The following is a 19,105-nucleotide window of genomic DNA, read 5'->3' as shown; positions in this document are numbered from 1 at the left end:
GATAAGATTCAGGACAAACCAGTTTTTCAGAGTTACGGCCCATGCTATACGAGGGATATACTTATCCTAGACAACTAGACCTCGTTTATTTGAAATTCATCCCACTTTTTTTTTGTTTTTTCTTCCTAAATGTGGCAGCTCTGCCCAGAGCTGAGAACCATGGTCAGCGCTAACTGAGACAATATCTGGGCATTTCAGAGAGTAGGCACCCGAGGGTGACTGGTTTCCTTTGTCTCGAGTGGCCCTGCTGCACACCTGTGTGGCCGGAGCCATGGGAAGGGGCTTAAGGATGGCCTGAGCCAGAGGGACTGGCCTCCCCAGTCTGCCCTTCGCCAGCTGTGTGGGCTGAGCAAGGCTTCTTAACCTCTCTGAGCTTGTGTTTCCTTAGCTGCAAAGATACTATATATGTGGTCGGCCCCTTGCCAGAATATTCAAACTTGCGCTCTAGATGCTAACCCATAACCTGCAGGGTGCTCGTAAGGACACATGAGGTTAGGTGGAAGGTGTCTGGGGCAGCCTGGCCAACAGCTTGGTGGGGCCATACTGTTACTGCTACTATGAATAGTCATCACTGCTATTCATAGAATACTGTGGTTATTACTGTGCAATTAGGCAAGGAAATTCCAGGTACTCTCAGAGAAGGAGGTGACTGGTGTTACTCAGGGAAAACTGAGGAGCACCTGGGGGAGCCTGGGTCCTGAGGACAAGGATGTGTCCCCCAGCTGTGGGCAGCTGAGGCCTGAGATGGGTACAGATGGGCAGCCAGACAGCAGAGCCCATGGAAGACTGGGAGGCTGCCTCCAAGTGGGTGGCTGGGAGAGCAGTGAGGGCAGGCTGGCTTTTACTGCGTTAATCCTTCTGCACATTTTACACTCTGTACCATGCAGGTGTTTTACACATCCAAAAAATAAAATAATTAAAAGAGAAATAAAACAATTTTTGAGGACAGGTTGAGACAGATTTAGGAGGTGGAATGGGGAAAAGGCGGTGGGGGTGGGTGTTGAGGCATTCCTGCTGCAGGAGTGGTCTGATCAAGGTGACGAGGTAAGACAGTAAAAGGACAGTGAGGGGGCCAGGGGAGGATTAGGAGTGTAGGCCTGGAGAGGTAAGGGGGGATGGGAATGCCATGAGGAACACTCCATTTTCCTTGAGCCACTCAGGAGCACGGCCCAGTGTGTGGTCGCAGGGGCCAGGAGTCAACCTCACAGCATCCAGGGGATGGGGTCGAGCTGGTGTCCCCAGGTCAGGGACACGGGCTCCTGGAAGAGACTCAGGTCCGTCTGAGTCCTGCTGTCACCTCACTCTCCCGCCACCCAGCTCTCTTTCACCTCTTCATCTGGAGACAGCCATGATTACTATCTTCTTCCAGAATATTCTATGTATCTGCAGATCATATGATCACTGGCATATTCCTTCACTCCAGCATTCTTGCCTGGAGAATTCCATGGACAGAGGAGCCTGCCAGGCTACAGTCTATGGGGTTGCAAGAGTTGGACACAGCTGAGCAACTAACCACACAAGTGGTGGCACTGGACCCACTGTTTCACACCCTGTTCTTCTCACTTTACGGCTCATGTTGGAAATGGCTCCCTATCCATTCAGACAGAGCTGTAGGTCCTTCTTCACAGCTGCAGAGTGCTCCCCTCATGGCTCACCCTTCTGACCCACCAGGGGTAGCCCTTGGCTGGGCCACTAGGGCATGTCTAGAGGAGCAGAGGCTGGCAGTGGCCAGTGGCTGTGACAGGTGTCCTCAGCACCTGTCCCACAGCACCCGGTCTGAGCCTTCAGCCCGAGTATAGATGCTGGGCTGTGCAGCCCAGATTCACCCCACAGGGATAGGCTGGTCCCCAGTGGCCCAGAGCGCTGCCCGCTGAGGGTTCACAGCCCAGCCCCTCACAGCACCTACCCACAGCTTAAGAAAACAGTTCACCAAGTCGGGCATACCCCTACTCAGAGGCTTGGGAACCACAGCCCAGGATGGAGAGAGGTCAGCCTCCCAGGCCAGGCATGTGCTGGCAGCCAACAGCTGGTGAGCACTCACTTCCCTGGGAGCAGCATGAGGCCCCCAGCCCTTGAGAGCCGCGGGAACCAGGCAGCGAATCCAGCCCCCTCCTGCCTGCCCTCTCCAGCCTCCTTCAGCCCACAGCACTTCTGGAGCACCTCGCCCAGGCCTTGCCCAGAGGGAACTGTGGGCACGGAGCTAGGGTGGGGGCTCGTGTCCAGGTGCCCGGTCAGGATGCCAAGGCCCTCGGGGCCCCCGCGTGGCTGCTGTGTGACCCAGGCCAGGAGCTTTCCCACCTGAGGCCTCAGGAGCCCCACCTGTAACCAGGGCATCATGAGTGAGTCTCCTCAAAGCCCCACTGAGTGGATGACAGGAGAGGTGGAGTGGGGTGGAGGGCAGGAGTGGACCGCTGACCTGGGCGAGGGGATGAGACGGCACAGCTGCCCTGGCCAGTCAGGGCCAGTCCTGGGAGGGTCTCTGCATCTCAATTAAATTCAAAAGAGTGCTCGTTCTACCAACGTCAATTGTGTCCCTACTGTGTGCTGACCCACAGCTGTGAACAGGGCTCCAGGGATGAAGAAGGCAGCGTGACTCCTGCCCCTGTGGAGCCCCAGAAGCAAGGAGGAGATGCAGGTTAATCCTGTGTGGGCCCCAGTTAGAGACTGCGACTCCCCTCTCCCACCTGCCGCGAGGCTTGGGTTCTGCCCCCTCCTTCAGGAGGATAGCAGGTGCTGGGTTTAGCTTAAGCCTGACTAGGGGTAAATCCCTGCTCTGAGCCTGGAGGGCTGCCAGCTCACCCCTGGGATGGGGTGGAGCCAGACTAAGCCCCATCTGCCTTGGCATTCACAACCGGCTGCGACTGCCCACCCCTCCTCTGAGCAGGCGGGGGGAGCCCCTGTCTCCTGGGCAGAGATCTGTACAGGAGGTTCCAGGAGGAAGCCTGCCTCCCTGAAGCCCAGCCAAGCTCACTTGGTTCTTGTCACCTCTGGGTAGTCAGTCTACACCACAGGGCGCCCTGAATAGCAAGGGCACGGGCCCAGACAGTGGTTCTCACCCCAGGCTGCACAGCTTCATCCAAACTGAATCCCTGGGCTTCCCTGGTGGCTCAGTGGTAAAGAATCCACTTGCCAGTCAGGGGACACGGGTTCGATCCCTTACCCGGGAAGATCCCACGTGCCTCGGGGCAACTAAGCCCGTGTGCCACAACCACTGAGCCTGTGCTCTAGAGCCTGGGGACCACAGCTGCTGAGCCGTGTGCTCCACAACAAGAGAAGCCACCGCAATGAGAACCCCGTGCACTGCAACTAGAGAGTAGCCCCGCTCTCCACAACTAGAAAAAAGCTCAGGCAGCAATGAAGACCCAGCACAGCCAAAAATAAATAAAATTATTAAAAAAAAAAAAAGAATCCCTGCCCTGGTCAGAGGGCCAGGGCCACCCCCTCCAATGCGCCTCTCAAGTGAGTCTGAAGTCCCATGGAGGGCGAGGTCCCTGCTCTCAAGTGATTCCAGTGCCTCCTATGACTCTGGAGAGAAATTCTTAATGAAAACCTGTGCTCCCACAGCCCTGCCTGCTCCATGGCCTCAGCTCCTCTGCCTGGCCCCTGCCCCTGCCTCCAGTTCCAACCACACTTGACAGCTCACCAAGTCTGTTCCTGTCTCTGGGGCTTTGCATCTGCTGTTCCCTCTGCCAAGAATGCTGTTCCCTGCACTGTGAGATGAACATTCTCTCCACCAACTCTGGACCCCGCTGCAGGACAGCTGGAACCACATGTTCACACTGGAAGGGGGCTGTATAGGGTGACTCTTTCTTTTTTTCTTTGCCATGACCTGAGGCTAGTCTTGGGCCTCTAAACGCCAATCAGAAAGATGAACATTCTTGTAACTGCCAGCTCCCAGTAACCCAAACCTGAGTTACTGGGAGCAGAGGTTCTGAGGCCCCACAGGGAGCCAGGAAGGATGCCTGGGCAGTCAGGGGTCCCAGTGGCCTGGAGACTGCACCTGTGTCCTCATCGCCACCCTCACCATCATCACATACTCCACAAAAGAGACTATGAACACCTACCAACGTCAGCCAAACCCAACCTACACAGCACCTGACCATACTCCTCAGGATGGTCAAGGTTACAAACAGAAGGACCTTCTGAGAAACTGGCTCAGGCCAGAGGGGCCTAAGGACACATGATGACTAAATGTAAGGTGGGTCCTGGATCAGATCCACAGACAGAACCAGGTAAAAACTGGGAAATCAGAATACAGTATGCTCTTTAGTTAAAATAATGGATCAGTATCGATTCATTGGCCATAAAGAACATACCACACTCATGTAAGGTGCTGACTACACGAAAAACTGGTCGTGGGGTGTATGACAACCATGTACTCTCTTCACAATTTTTCTGTTAATATAAATCTAAAACCATTCTAAAAAATAAAGCCTATTATAACAAATGAACCAAACAACAAACCTGGACAAAGTCTCCATCTCCTGGCCCTTTCCTGCCTAGCCCCAGAAGGACAGTCCCCTGGGACCAGCCCCATCTTCTGCATCCCGTCTCCATGGTGATGATGAAGTTGGCTGGGGCTGGAGCCAGCAAGCTCTCGGGAGTCCCAGAGACCACACCAGGCCCCTGAGGAGACCCCAATGGGAAAGGCCACACCTGCAGGTTAACTTTCCCCACTCTACCTGACCCCCGACTGGCCTGCCCCCCCCCTCCCCGGCAAGGTCCCCACACAGCTGTAGTTGGAGCTCCTCCAGAGCAGAAAGGCGTGAAGGGCCAGGAACCCCGGGGGCACCATCTCTAGCACTCATCTCAGATCATTCTTGACACCTGGTCCAGGAGATGCTGCCACTCATCAGTCCATTTCACAGATGGGGAAACTGAGGCTTGGGCATGTGAAGTGGTTGGGAGCAGGACTGGGATTTGAACCCAATCTCTCTGACTCCAGAGTCACCTCGCCAGTGGTTCTCCACCTTGAGCACGTCCTGGGATACCTCAGAGACAATGCAAGAAATGCCGGAGCTCCTGATGTGGCAGGTCCGAGTGGGTCCTGAGAATTCTCACCTCTGTCTTGTTCTCAGGTGGTGCTGAGACTGCAGGTTGGGGATCCCCGCTGAAAACCACAGGGCCCCACCATGCTGATTCCTGGTGGTGCCCCCACTTCAAGGCTGACGAGGACAGACCAGGACAGAACTGCTCACAAATCAGGGAAACCCCTCATCACACTCATGTGCCGTCTGCCGGGCCAAGCCCCAACGACCCGCCCTGGGGCCTTGAGCCCTGGTCCCTGTGCCTCAGTCTCCCCATTTGTAAAGTTAGCTACGTTGTCCAGACACAGTGAGGATGAGGTGAGTGACTGGGGGGACGCCCAGGACACAACAGCCTTTACATGAGAAGGAGCGAGGGATGTGCTCTCGGGGCAGTGGACCATTCCCAAAGGTCACGGCTGCTATGGCTGGGCTTTAAGCACATGGAGCCCATTCAAAGTGTCCCCACGCTCCTTTGGAACCAGAAACACAAGGACTTCGGCACAGCCCTCTGATGTCACACTCCTGTGATCGCCATCTTGGGCTGTGTCTTTATCGCCAGACAGGCAATGAGCACATTCTAAAACTAAAACAAAGAACTGCCTTCTTGTCCCCCATGCGGGAGGCTCAGAAGTGAAGTGACATGCGGTGAGTTTGAGGAGAGTCCCTCCAAATCCACGCCCATCCAGAAATGCAAACTCTGACCTTATTTGGAAATAAGTTTTTTGCAGACGTAAGTAGTGAAGGACCTTATAATGCAATCATCTTGTACTTAAGACTGGCTTTAAGTCCAAAGACTGGTGTTTTCGTAAGACAAAAGCAGAGGCGGTGTGGAGACAGAGGCAGAGGCTGGAGGGAGGTGGCCACAACCCAAGGACGCCTGGAGCCCCCAGGAGCTGGAAGACGCAGGAAAGACCCCACCTCTGGAGCCCCCAGAGGGAACATGGCCCACTCTGATTTCAGACTTCAGGCCTCTAGAACTGGGAGGAAACATGAATAGACGTCTGTGGTTTGAACCACGCCCCCCTCCCCCCATCTGTGATAATCTGTTACAGTGGAAACTTAAGACACCATCTGAGTTAATGTGAAGATGAACTAAGTTTACGACTCATGTGAAGATTTAAGAGACCGTGAGAATCAAGTTTCGGGTGACTTCAAGCGTTGAATTAAAAGGCTTTCCTCTGAAGAGGCCATGCCAGTAGTGGCTAAAGCTAGGCCTCTGGGACAGCCTGCCTGTGTTCAAACCCCACCTGGGTCCCTACTGTGTGGCCCCAGGCAAGTACATGACCTCTCTGCTTCTCAGCTTTCTCATCTGGAAACTGGGGATCCCAGAAGTGCCCACTTCACAGTGGGAGGAGGGATGGATGAGCCACGGTTCCACTCAGAATGCACAGACCAGGGCCTTGTCCAGGCCAAGCTCCCAGGAAGATGCCACCATTTACCCTTATTATTTGACTAGATCATCCTGATTTCTGAAATTTATCCCAAAGAAATAATAATTTAAAAAAAATTCACAAAGCGGGAACTTCCCTGGTGGTCAGCACTCCCAATGCAGGGGTCTGTGTTTAAATCCTGGTCAGGGAACTAGATCACGCAAACCTCAACTGAAAGATCACATGTGCCACAGCAAAGACCCGGGGCAGCCAAATAAACCAGTACTTAGGGCAGAGACCTTCAAAATGACATTATCCACAAAAAGAGCATGCCAGAAATGACCCAAAGACCCATCCTCAGCAGAACTGGACGGAGGCATTCAAGCACTGTGAAAGTGACACGGCCTGCAGAAACACAGCCCCCGCACTTGACATCAAATAAAAAACAAACACGAGACGCTGGGAAGGATTGAAGGCAGGAGGAGAAGGGGACGACAGAGGATGAGATGGTTGGATGGCATCACCGACTCAATGGACGTTGAGTTTGAGCAAGCTCCGGCAGTTGGTGATGGACAGGGAGGCCTGGCATGCTGCAGTCCATGGGGTCACAAAGAGTCGGACACGACTGAGTGACTGGACTGAACTGAAACATGAGACGGTGCCCAGACTACATATCCCAGCAAGAAAACCAGGTGGACCCGCACTTGTGGGCAGCAAAGGACAGACGTGGACGACTGCAGATGTCAGGGGTGTAGGACCCAGCCATAGGCAGTCTGCTGTAAGAATCAGGCTCCGACAGGGGGAAGGCCCTGGCCCCCTGGGCTGGTGGCCCCCTGGGCTGGCGGAGGACCTAGGTGGTCCTCGTTAGACCCAGGGAGAGGGCTTCTATGCCCTGCCCCACCCCCATCCCATGTCCTAAGTCACACCCAAGCCTGTGTGGGCCTCGTCATCTCCAGAGACCAAGGCTAGATGTGGCTGGGGGGTGGGAGAGGGTGATGGGTGGACCCCGGAGAGCCAGCAATGAAAAATGCATGAGCACCCCACGTTCCCACACTCCTCCCAGCACTTAGCTTCTCCGGGGCCCTTCTTAAAAGCTCCCGGCCCAGGAGCACTCAGCCTGCCACCCAGGCTTCAGTCCTGCTGGTGGGGGTGGGGTGGGGGGCGCCTCCCAGGGCTTCTCAGCACCTGCGGCTGCTGGACCTCCTCCCCTGGCCGACCCCCAGCCTCGGGCGGGGAGGCAACTGGTTCCCAGAGGCCCCTCCAGCATCTTGGTTTGTCATAGATGGCGCAACAGCCAAACCTGGAGGCAGCCCAGCATCCATCCAGGGTTGAACAAAACAAACGTGGCCCACACACCACAGAATACTATTCAGCCTCGAAAAGGAAGGAGGTCCCAACACACCTGCCACAACACGGATGAAGCTTCACCATTATGCTGAACTTGAAGGAAGCCAGACACAAAACAGCAGAGGCCATACGATTCCGCTTCCGTGAGGCACCCCAGTGGGCACTTTCAGAGAGACAAAAGTAGTTGGTGGGGGGCAGGGCTCCAGGGAGAGGAAGGGTGGGCTCATGTTTAATGAGGATGCAGTTTCAGCTGGAGAAGATGGAAGAGCTCTGGAGGTGACGGTGGTGACGCTTGCACAGCAACGTGAATGCCCTTAATGCCACTGGGTTGTATGCTTAGAAATGGTTAACAGGGAACACTCTATGTTATGTCTATTTTACCACAATTAACAACCAGAACAGAAAGCTTGTCCCGAACGCCTGTTCTGTGCCCAGCACGGTCTAAGGGAAGAGCGTTCTTGCAGCCCAAGGCTTCGGTCTCTGGACCCAACCACAGGACCCTACTCTCCTGGACGCCCGCTCAGCAAGCACCTCCCTTGCCTGACTCCTCCATGGGGACCGCTGCTCCCCACTGGCCCGCAGTCTTAGAGGAAGGGTCCATCAAGATGCCTCCGCCCCCACTGAGGGCCACCCAGGGGCTCTCCTGGGGCTTCTCATCCCAGCAGCGGGACCTGAAGGCTGGTCCCTCATCCCTGGGGGGACCCTCCAGTACCTCCCGACGCCCTGTCACAGAAGGACAGAGTGGGAGCCGGCAGGAGGGGAGTCAGGGCTGGTGGGCATGTTGCAATGGGCGAGAAGCTGTAGGGGTGACTCCAGATGTTAGGCTGGGGAGATGGGGGAGCATCTGTCCCCCAATAACGAGCTTCCTGTGGGCCCCATTGGTCTGAGGTGCCCCTGGGACGTCCGAACGCTGGATGGAAAGGTCCAGAGCAGAAGACAGAGGTCTGGGCTGCCTGGACCGACACCTACACACCCCTCGATGATTCTGCAACCTGCAACCCTGCTGGTCCTGCCCCTTTCCCAGGCCTCCCTGCCCAGCCCGCAGCAGGTGGGACCACCGAGCTCACCACCTGCGTCGTGGTAACAGTCCCTCAGGCAAACCCCGTCCCGTGCATGCCTGGCACCGCCCTGCAGGGCCCTTTACCCCTGACCCTGCCCAGCCTGGGGTGCATCCCTCTGAGGGGGGCAGACGAGGTGTGGGGGAGCACTACAACGTCCCCCCATCACTCAGCTCCAGGGACAGAAAGGCCTGGAGGAGCACTGAGCCAGAGCACACACTTAGACGGCGCCTGCTGTGTACCGGTGCTGCCTTTAGTGGAGGTGCCCCCCTCCCAGTTCAGGGCAGCACCGCTGGGGTCTCAGGGTCTACCCTGTCTCTGGCCTCACTCCACCTCCCCCCGGGCGTCCCCCTTAAGAGCTGGAGGGAGAGAGCTGCCTGCTTACCTTTCAGGCAGGTCAGCTTCAGCCCCATGTCGGCGCCTCTGCAGCCTGAGGAGAGAGGAGAGGCTTGTTTGTATCGGCCACGCGTGGCCAGGCCCCCACCCGGCCTGACGGGTGCACAACAGGAAGCAGTGGCGGAGAGAAACCGCGGCCGAGGTCACGGTGCCTGCCGGCTACATCTGGGCTGAATTTGCTCAGAGACGAGCGTGTGCTGGTGGAAAAAACTTTCAGGCGTCTCAAAGCTGAACACGCTGGAGGGAGGCCCGGTGCGGCGGCCGAGCTGGTGAAGGTGCAGGAGAGGTCTGGCCCGCGTGATGGGGCAGAACCTGCAGCACTGGCCCTGCCTTCGAGGGGCCAGCGTGTGGCTGTTTCGGGGACGAGAGGGCCCCAGGTGGGGCTGCAGGGTGGCCCTGAGCCCCATGATGGGTGTGGTGTGCCTTCTGTTAAAATGAGGCCTCCTCTCCTAAAATGCAAATTCTTCTGAGTCCTAATGGCTGAAAGGAGCCCAGTCCCCAGTCCATGGGGGTTAAAATCTCCCACCGTCTCCCTGCAAGGTGGGTGTTCTGAGGAGCTGCTGGAGAAACAGGCAGTGGCTCATGGTCTCCTGACACTTGACTCTGTTACAACCCTGGGAGGTGCTATCACTGTCCCCACTTTATGGATGAGAACATCAAGGCTCAAAGAGGTGGTGGTGGCTACCTGAGGCCACACAGCTTACTAGGAGTAGAGTTGGGGTTCCAACCCAGGACTGCCCTGACCCCCACGAGGGCCCCCCGCAGGGGTCTGCGAAGCTCTGCAGGGGGGGTGCTCGGGGCTCTTGAGAGGCTGAGGATGGGGATTCCTGCACTCGCAGGGAGACACCAGGGGCCGGGGGGTGGCCATGAGCAGCGCCCTACAGGTCTCCACCGCCCTTACGCTGCAAGCCTGGATGGGAGGCAGGGACCTGAGAGAGGCGCCCTGATGGCTGCCTCTGGCTTGGCCAACTGTCCGTGGGTGTCTCCCACCGGTCCTGCTGTCTCCTCCTCCCTCGTTCCTTGGGTTCAGGCCTCCCAGTCCCCTTCCCTACTTTCCTCAATATACTTACACATTTCCCATCCTGGCATCTGGTCTTCGGAGACCAGACACGGGTGGATACAAGGCCAAACGGGACCCTGCACCTGAGTAAGGGTGCAGTGGTGCTGTCTGAGGCCAGGAGGCCTGAGAAGGATTCCAGTCCCAGCCTGGGAGGCCTGGGGACCATGTCCCCAAAGACAGGAGCCAGCCAAGCGGGAAACCCCCAGGCTGCAGGAACAAAATGTGCAAAGGCTCAAAGCACACGCGGGGGCGTGGCCCACCAGAGGAACAGGCCACAGAAGGGCCCAGGCTGAGCTGCACTGCGGGGTCTCTGGAGGCTGGTTACATAGTGGAGGGGTTATCCTGAGCACATGTAGTAGCTTCCGCATTCTAGCGGGCTGTGCAGGCCAGAGCCCCTCAGGCCTTGCTACCAGCAGCCTCAGCACCCCCAGGAGCTCATTAACAGTGCAGCCTTTCAGCCCCACCTGGGTGCAATGAGCCAGAATCGGCATTGTAACAAGGTCCCATGGGATCCCAGATGCTCAGCTCTGGGCCAGAAACCGTGGAGTCTGAACACTGGAGAAGGCGGGGCAGCCAGGGTGGGGGGAGAAGCTGCTGGAAGCTGGGGTGATGTATCGGCTGGTGAGATGGTGGGACCCCAGGAGGGGTCAGTCTGGAGGAGGGGCCAGGGCAAAGGCTTCAGTTTTACCAAGGTGGACTTGTGGGCAGGTAGGGGATGGACTGGGGAGAGAGAGGGCAAGAGGGACAGACAGACACGGATGGGAACAGAGTCAGGACGCTGCGTGTAAAGGAAGTGCTTCCTACTTGCAGCAGGCCTGGAGCTGCAGCTCCCTGGGCTGTGACCAGAGCCTGGCAGGGGGTCCCTCCCCCAGTGGTTCCCCATTGGCCTGGGCTGCGGTCTGGACTGGGCTTTTCCAAAGCTCTGGAGGGAGGGGTGGGGCGATTCTAATGGGTGGGATGAGCTGCCAGGAGCTGCCTTCCTTGGGCGGTGGGGACGGCGCTGGAGGAAGAGAGAGCCCCAGAGAAGGCCTGTGGGGTAGGATGGGCGCCTCTCTCGAGCACCCACTCTGTGCCCAGTGCCCTCTGGAGCGCCTCCATTCACGGTCATGTAAACCTCACGACAGCCTGGTGACACTGGGGCCATTCTGATCCCCACTTTGCTGATGGGGAAACTGAGGCACCGGCAAGTTACTTAACCTGCAGAAAGGTTGTATGGGGAGTAGATGGTGGGGCAGGGATTCCAAGCCTACGCTTTCAACCCCAGAGCTCCTCTCCCGTCTCTCTCGTGGGTCTCTTGCCCAGGGGTCTACAGCCCTGAGGTCAGGGCCCCTGCTGGCCACACCACATCACAGCCATGCAGTGAACTCTGATCTCACAGTCCACACTCTTCCGTTCTGTCTGGGGCACGTGCTGGCCACCGCCCACCCAACAGCTTACACGACACCCCCCACCCCGGGGCTACAAGACAGTGATTCACGCTGAAGTCCACACTGATGAAGCAACAGCAGGACTTTGCTGTAAAGTCTAACAGAGAAACAGCAGCAGAGGCATGGAGGGTGCGGGGTGCTGCCTTGTCTGCTACTGATGCTGGGACACGGGCGTTCACGACATGTTTCTGTCTCTAGTTTGAAAAGTAGTAAAACGGTCAAAAGAAAGACACCTGTCCAGGAGGTGACAGCATGGGGCCATGGTCAAGTTTGTGATTTTGATCACTGGGCTGCGTTTTGTAAGAGGTGGTCCCTGCTCTGAGGACACACACACTGGGGTGTTTAGGGTCCCGGGCCATCATTTCTGCAGCTTCACTCTCAGAGTCTGGCCAGAAATCCAAGCCAATGAAGCAACCATGGCTACACATTCACTTCCGGTGAAGGATATACACTAGTTCCTACTGTTCTTGTAACTTTTTTGAAACTTGAAGCTATTCAAGGGAAGCATTCAGCAAGAGAAAGCAAAGAGCAGGTATTTACCCAGACTCCACAGAACTCCCCCCGCCCCCTGGTAGCAGCCAGAAAGCAGTGGGAAGCATCATATCCAACTCCCCTACCCCGTATCTGACGTGGCTGGAGGGGTGGCCAGGGACCGCAGCTCTGGCTGGGGGAAGGTGCTCTGGTTCACTGCTCCTCCTGGAAAACTGTCCTCAATGGATAGGTTTTGTCGCTAAAGCTGTCCTGTGACTTGAGAAATACCTATCTCCAAACACTCAGGGAAAAAAGAAAGGACGTTAAGGAAGGAGGAGGAGCTGGCAGCCTGGATCCAGGGGACACCAGGGGACGGGGAGCTGTGCGAGGGTCAGGCAAACATCACACGGAAACCAGAAAGACAGAACATTTATACCTAAATGTGCGTTTGTAAAACTTCCAGAGTTTTCACCAACTGACCTTTCTCATTCCCATGCATGTTGCTGTAACACCCCACAAGGGCAGGAGGAATGAAGTGGCATTGGGAGGGGGTGAGAGGAACCAGGAGTCTGTGCGGGCTGTGTGACCTTTGGCCAGTCCTTTTCCTCTCTGAGCCTGAGACGCTGATGCTTCGCCCCCACCACCCTGCCCCCCAGCTCCATGTCCTCAGCTGTAGAACAGGCATCCTGACCCAGCCTCCAGGACAGGGCCTGGAGCCGTTGTCACCATTGTCATCATGTGTCAACGTCATGGTGTCACCCTTCAGTAGCCTGTGGGGACGCTGTGTGGGAAGAGAACCAGGGGGCAGCCTGCCATGCGGTCCCCGAGTCCGAGGTATAGCCTGTTATAGCAGAAGGAGGAGCGCCCCAGGGTGATCTATGTAGGACCAAGGACAGCGCCACGTCCACTCCACTCCCTCCATGATCGGGGCTGCCCCCGGCAGAGATGGCAGGTGCCTTTGAGGGAGATGGTCCTGGTAAATGGGATGTTCATCTGTCCAAATGGAAGCCATACAGACACCTGACTGTGGGGAGTGGGCTTCGTCCCCCTAAACTTCATCCTCACCACTGACACAGATGTCAAGCTAATGCTTTCAAGAGGCTGAGTTCATTATAAAAATTCCTAAATCTGACAACACCCAGCGAGATAACATCATTGCATCCTTGATTTACAGATGACCGAGTGGAGCTCTGGGCGGTCCAGCAGCAGCTCTGGGCCCCATGGCTTCGATGTCTATCATTCTTCACACTGAGGTTTATACCCAGAAGACACACATTTGTGCAATTAGAAAACAAAGGTTTAACGGGTGGGAAGAAAAGATTCCATGGGAGGGGCCCCCCTAGCTTGGCAAGAAGGTAGGCAAGCCATCAGGCCCAAGAGAACCGCACGTTTAGGTATAAATGTTCTCTCTCTTTCACACATTCACAGGAGTGTGAAAAACCATCCTTTCATATCAAATCGGGCTCTGTTTATGTTCCCTTCAAAATATCAGGCTGTTAATTATTTGCACAACAGCTTGAGTTAAAAAGGTCCTTTCTTGCACTCGGCCATAAGAATCTCCCTACTGCCAAATGGCCGCGACAGAACACTCTCTGGTGACACGGATGGGCGGTGAGAGATAAAAACCTACTTCCTCCTGCAGGGGTCTGCCCCTCCCCTGAGCAGTGGCCAGAGAGATGGATGTTGGCCACTCTGCACATCAAATGGGCCCTCGTGGCCCCTCTGAAGCCTGGGCAGCTCCAAGGCAGAGGACACCGTTGGCCAAGATGTCTGTTACTGTCTTTATAGCTGCCTTGCAGATAAGAGCCCCAAACTACCAGCCCGCAGCAGGGTAGTGCTCGCCAGCCCACTGCCTGATGCGAAGAGAATAGTAAACTAACGTGTTCTCTGCACAAAGTGAAAAGTAATAAAGATGTAGCACTGCCTGTGGAACACATCAGAACCACTCAGGGCACAAGGGATCTGCTATTAGCTTCCCTTCAGTTTCTGCTTTTGGGAATCATGGAGATTGGGCTGTAGGGGATGAAATAAACCCCTCCTGGGATGAACCAGATCTCTGGAACTGGGAGCAGTCAGAGAAAAAGACTGCCAAATAAAATACAGGATGCCCAGCTCCTGCACGGGACAGACTCCTACAAAACATCCTCCATCATTTTTCTGCAGTTCACATGGAACGGGGCAGCCTTTATTTTTATTTGCTAAACCTAGCAACCCTACATGGAGGTGGCCACCTGGGCTTCCCAGATGAGGCCTGTGGCCCGTGGAAGCCTAGAGAGGGAGTCGGTGAAAGGCAGAGTCGGGCTGGCAGCCTGATCACTGTCTCTGGAGTCACCTCCCAGACAGAATTGGAAGAGCCCCGTGGAGCTCAAGACTCGACAAGGGCACAGAGCCTCACTCCCTTAACCAAGACCTTGCTGGAGGACGGAGGAGAGGGCACAGGTGGAGACTCATAGCTGAAGAATGTGACAGTTTGCCTAGGTGGGTGGACCCACCAGACCAGATGGAATCAGTTTCCCCTCCCAGCTGAGGGAGCCCGGGACCAGCTCTCCGGCGGGTCCCCTTACTGCAAACACAGGGATAACCTACTGACAGACTGGCCAAGCGGGGCTCCTAGCAGGCCCATGACACATCTTGGTTTCCTTCCTTTTTTTAAAAAAAAAAAGATACTTTCCGTTCGCAACAGGATTAGAATTCCTACAACAGCAGCCAAAGGGACTGCGCTGGGAACAGATGCTACAAGCGTTAACATGCCTCCCTTTCTGGTACACAGAATGCAAACATGAGCCTCTCCTGGGCTTTAGGCCACAGACCCGCAGGGGGCACTTGCCTGGCCCACAGCTGCTGGCCCACAGGAAGCAAAAGATGACGGGCTTGGGGGGAGGGCAAGGTGCCCACTAAAGCCTGCACCTGCCTTGCTGTCATGGGGCACCATCTTGGGCCACCCAGGGTCAAGCTGTGGTCTTCCACCGATTGGCCATGTAAACGTGAGCACGATACTTGCGCACTGGCCCTCTGAGCCTGAGATCAAATTCAACGTGTACAATTTCTGCAACTTTCCATATGTTAGATATCAATAAAAATGTTTAAAAATAAGGGGTATTCTATTAGAAGTTAGGCTAATGGTTAATTAATCATGGGGCTAACTAGAAAACATGTCATCCTTTTTACAGCAGCCTTGAAGTTAGGAGTCGCTATTAGCCCTCAGCTTTCCTGCTGGCCAGCTCACCCCCTTCAGGTTTGCAGACACAAAACTAAATTACTGCTTTCTCTGCACCAAATAAAAAGTAACTACAGTGTGGCACTGTCTATGGGACACACACAATCCTCCCCCCCAGGTTCAGAGGGGAGGCTGTGGCTGCGCCGGCTATGAGCGGGCTCCTGGGTGTACACATTATTGTAAATATATAACACATTATTTTCACGGGGGAAGGTCTGCCTACACTGTTTGATCCTACACTGTGAGGGCTAGGGGTTCAAGGCTAGGCCTTGCCACTTACCCGCCCACCCCCGTGCGTGACCTTGGATCAGTCACTTGATCTTTACAAGCCTCTGTATCCTCATCTGTAAAATGGGGATAACAACACTATTAGGTCAGAGAAGGAAAACGCAAAATGCAGGTGATGGGTACCAGCATGCAGGGCTCAATCAACATGAAGTAGCACCGCTGTCTTTCCCTGGCCATTGAGGGGAAGTTCCAGAGGTGATCTCAACCGGGGGCACAGGGCCCACCCAGGGCAAGCCAAGTGAAAGGCCTCCAGGGAGAGGAGATTAGGCTGGCGGAGCCGCCTCCTTGGGGCCTGCAGAGGGATTAAGTCTTTCCATAAATACACCGACTCCCTCCCATTCAGGGTGGGGACAGGGAACCCATGGTGGGTGTGGCCTGCACAGGTAAGGTGGTGCTTTCTGGAGTTGACCCAGCCTGGGCCAGGGGCTCCACCCGAGCACCCCTGGGGGCTGTGCAGGAAACCACCCTCCCCTCAGCCTGCCAATGCAGGTGCGCCTCTGGGAGCCTCAGTTTCCTCATCTTTAAGATGGGGTGTTTGTTCCACAAAAGCTGCACCAATCACAGGAGGGCCCTCACCAGGCAGCCTTCCCTGCCTCTTCCTCCCCATTCTCAGCGAGGCTAAAGAGGTTCAGCCAGCACGGTCTTTTCGGATACCACCGCGGCCTAACAGCCCGGGTAGGTCTGAGAGAGGTCCCCTCCGCCCCGACCCCGCCCACCAGGGTCGGGGCGCCGAGCCGGGCTTTGGGTCCACCTAAGTAAGGAGTGCCTCCCCCCAGTTCCGCTGAGCTCAGCGGGCCGGGCAAGTGGCGAGCGCGTTCACACTGATCGCCCTTTGCGGTTGCAAACCTGCTTTGATGCCCTGGGAGCGAAGGGGCCCCCTAAGTGAGGCGGTTCATAAATAATACATTCTGAAATACTCGATAGAGGGGAAATGGTTCCTCTCCAGGCCTCCTGCCCCCACCCCCCGGCCGGGCTCCTCTCCAGCTTTCAGGAATGGCGGTCTGGCCCATTCCCCAGGAACTCGTGATCGCGTGGGGTGGCAGGTGGAGACTGGGGGGCCGGAGGCTTCCAGGGGCGGGGACACACCTCCCCACGCGCCCGATGTAAGTTGCAATATGGCCAGAGGGGGCCCAACTTTCCCCAAACCTGCGTCTCCGCAGAAAAGTCTGCAAGAAGTAGGGGGGGACGACCGATCCCGCGAGGGTCCCCTACCGCACCCCTCCCCCGGGGTGGGGGCCCGTCCTCCCCACGGACGGCCCTCCCGCGGCAGGAGCTGGCGGGGCGTGGACGCTGCTCGGCGGGGCTGCGGCTTCGGGAAAGAGCAGTGTCGTCCAGAAGGGAGGGGAGGGGTAGGGTGGAGTGGGCAGCGCCTGGCCACACCGGGGCGCGCGGCGCGGGGCACTTACCGCTTCCTGGCGGGCTCACTGTGGGGCCCGCCCGGGCGCCCGTAGCGGCGACGGCCGGGCTCGAGGGGCCGCGGCGACGAGCCTACAAGAGAGAGCAGCGGGGGTCATGGCCCGAGCCCGGCAGTGCGCGGGTGCCCCGCTCCGCCCCGGCCGGCGCTCCCGGCACTCGCCGCCGCCGCCGCCGCCGCGCACACGCCTCCCCCGTCCCCTCCCCGGACCCCGGGGGCGGTGCTGACTGCAGCCCCGCCCCGCCCGCGGGCGCCGGATCGCACCGGCCCGGCGCTGGGGCGGAGCGGGGCCGCCAGCCGCCTCTCTGGGGAGTGAGCCGGGGGCGCGCCCAGCGCCCGCGCCTCCGGCTTCGCGGACTCACTCAGCTCTCCTTAGTTTCCTCTCGCCCTGCCGGTGGGGGAGGCTGAAGGGGGATCCCGGGGAAAGTTCGGACCGTGCGCCCCTCCCCGAGGCTGGGTGCCAGGCCCCCTGCGGCTCTGCACCCCCGCCAGTCCTGGGTGGTGGAAGTGGGACCTTAGGGTTCCCCTACACCGGATGGCCGTGCTTGAGTGAGCCCCACCGCCGAGCCGCGAAGGGGAAAGGGGAGAAGGGAGGCTCCACCATCTCCGCCGCCTGTCCCGGGCCCTGGGGACGTGCTAGCAGCGCGCCCCTCCCCCACTCCACCCATCTAGGCGCTGGCCTGCGGGGCTTCAGATGACCCGCCTGATCCAAGGGCCAGCTGCCCCGCTGTTAGCGTTCGGCCCTCTGACTCCACACAGGCTTTTACACCCCGCTTGTGGGGCTGAGCTAGCGGTGTGGCCAGCTGGGGGTGGCAGGTTTTTTGAGGAGGCCCAGCTGATAGGTATTGCCCAGTTCCCTGCTTGTGGGTGCACAGACCTTGTATCCAGCTGGGTTTCTCCGGAGGCCTCCCACAGAGAGGAGGCCTCCACAGGCACCTACCGGCCGTGCCAGGAGGAACAAAGCCACCCCCTCCAAATGTTTTTCACGTCATTGTCACAAGCCTGTTGGGCCAGCTGCATCTAACGAGCGAAAGGTCTCCACGCCCTGTGGTCTGTGTCCTTCTGGAAACAGAGGAAGGGAAACTGAGTCTCCGAGCAGGACAATGACATGCCTTCAGTGGACGCAGGAAATTGAGTCGGCGCTCCAGCTGTGTTCTCTGTTTGAGTCATTCCTAAAAATATTGCAAAATTTTGGGTGCCCGGACCATATCCAGTCCAAAATGATAGGCAGGAAATGTATCATGCCTTCCCACAAACAGAGGAAGGATGGAGGGGGGCGGGGAGGATGGCCCCTACCACAGTCTCGGGAGGGAGGTGGGCTGCGAGTGTCCTGTGCCCTTGTTCCTCCCTGGGGAGCTGTGGGACAGCCCTGCTCCCCATCGTCTCCCGGAGCTGTGGGACAGCCCTGCTCCCCATCGTCTCCTGAGATGCCGGCAACAAAGGAGCGGGGAACCCCAAGGAGAGGCAGGTACCCACATTCTTCACACGGAAGCAAGGACAAGGCTGAAAAGCCTTGAGGAGGCTGAGAGCTGGTTGTGAGACCAGCTTTCTCTGTGCCCCGGTTTCCACAAGGGGAAATGGGGATCCATTCATTGCTACAAACACTTTTTGAGCACCTGCTCTGTGCTGGGCACCGGGTACCGCAGCGATCGGGGTAACTGGCGCTGACAGAGCACCACTTGTGCAGGAGGCCAGAGGTCACCACTGGTTTGGGACAGCCCTGTTCTCTCTGTTTCCCAGGAGTGGGGCCTGAGGCAGAGGGAAGAACAGAGGTTGCCCAGCAGGTAAGAGGTGCATTCCTGCCCCAAGCAGAGATGGGAGCGGCCAGTCCCCCGGGGAGAGTTTAGCCCCATGCAGCACTGGGGGAGGGGACGCAGGACTAATGAGAGGAGGCCCAGGGGGATGCATTTCATCTACTGTAAGGTGCTGAGATGAGGAATGGAAAGAATCTAGTTTAATTTGCTTCCTCTCCCAGGAGGCCTCTGCCCCTTGAGATCGGCGAGGTTGGTGCTTCAGTATCAGAGTTTCTC

The 19,105-nt window shown here is 57.2% G+C and overlaps 1 protein-coding gene across 6 annotated transcripts in view; it reads right to left on the bottom strand.

The window, feature by feature from the left end:
• The window catches only part of CLMB (calcimembrin), a 28,785-nt gene extending 11,509 nt beyond the window's left edge, over positions 1-17,276 (bottom strand). The window contains exons 1-5 of one of the 6 annotated variants that reach the window (XM_081511551.1): positions 17,238-17,276; positions 17,068-17,149; positions 15,654-15,717; positions 12,303-12,457; positions 9,188-9,232 (exon numbers count right to left, since the gene is read on the bottom strand). In XM_081511551.1, the coding sequence (XP_081367677.1) occupies positions 9,188-9,215 (28 nt within the window). In that variant the 5' untranslated portion in view covers positions 9,216-9,232; positions 12,303-12,457; positions 15,654-15,717; positions 17,068-17,149; positions 17,238-17,276. Of the gene's footprint in view, positions 1-7,799; positions 8,080-9,187; positions 9,233-12,302; positions 12,458-15,653; positions 15,718-17,067 lie in introns of those variants that run through there. The other 5 variants (XM_081511556.1, XM_081511552.1, XM_081511553.1 and 2 more) reach the window with 5 other exon arrangements.
• Positions 17,277-19,105: the final 1,829 nt, after the last annotated feature.

This window comes from Giraffa tippelskirchi, chromosome 7 (assembly GCF_054371585.1).
Source record: "Giraffa tippelskirchi isolate mGirTip1 chromosome 7, T2T-mGirTip1v1.2.pri, whole genome shotgun sequence".
Lineage (NCBI taxonomy): Eukaryota > Metazoa > Chordata > Mammalia > Artiodactyla > Giraffidae > Giraffa > Giraffa tippelskirchi.
The sequence above is the reverse complement of the archived record's forward strand: the minus strand, read 5'-3'. Positions and strand labels throughout refer to the sequence as shown.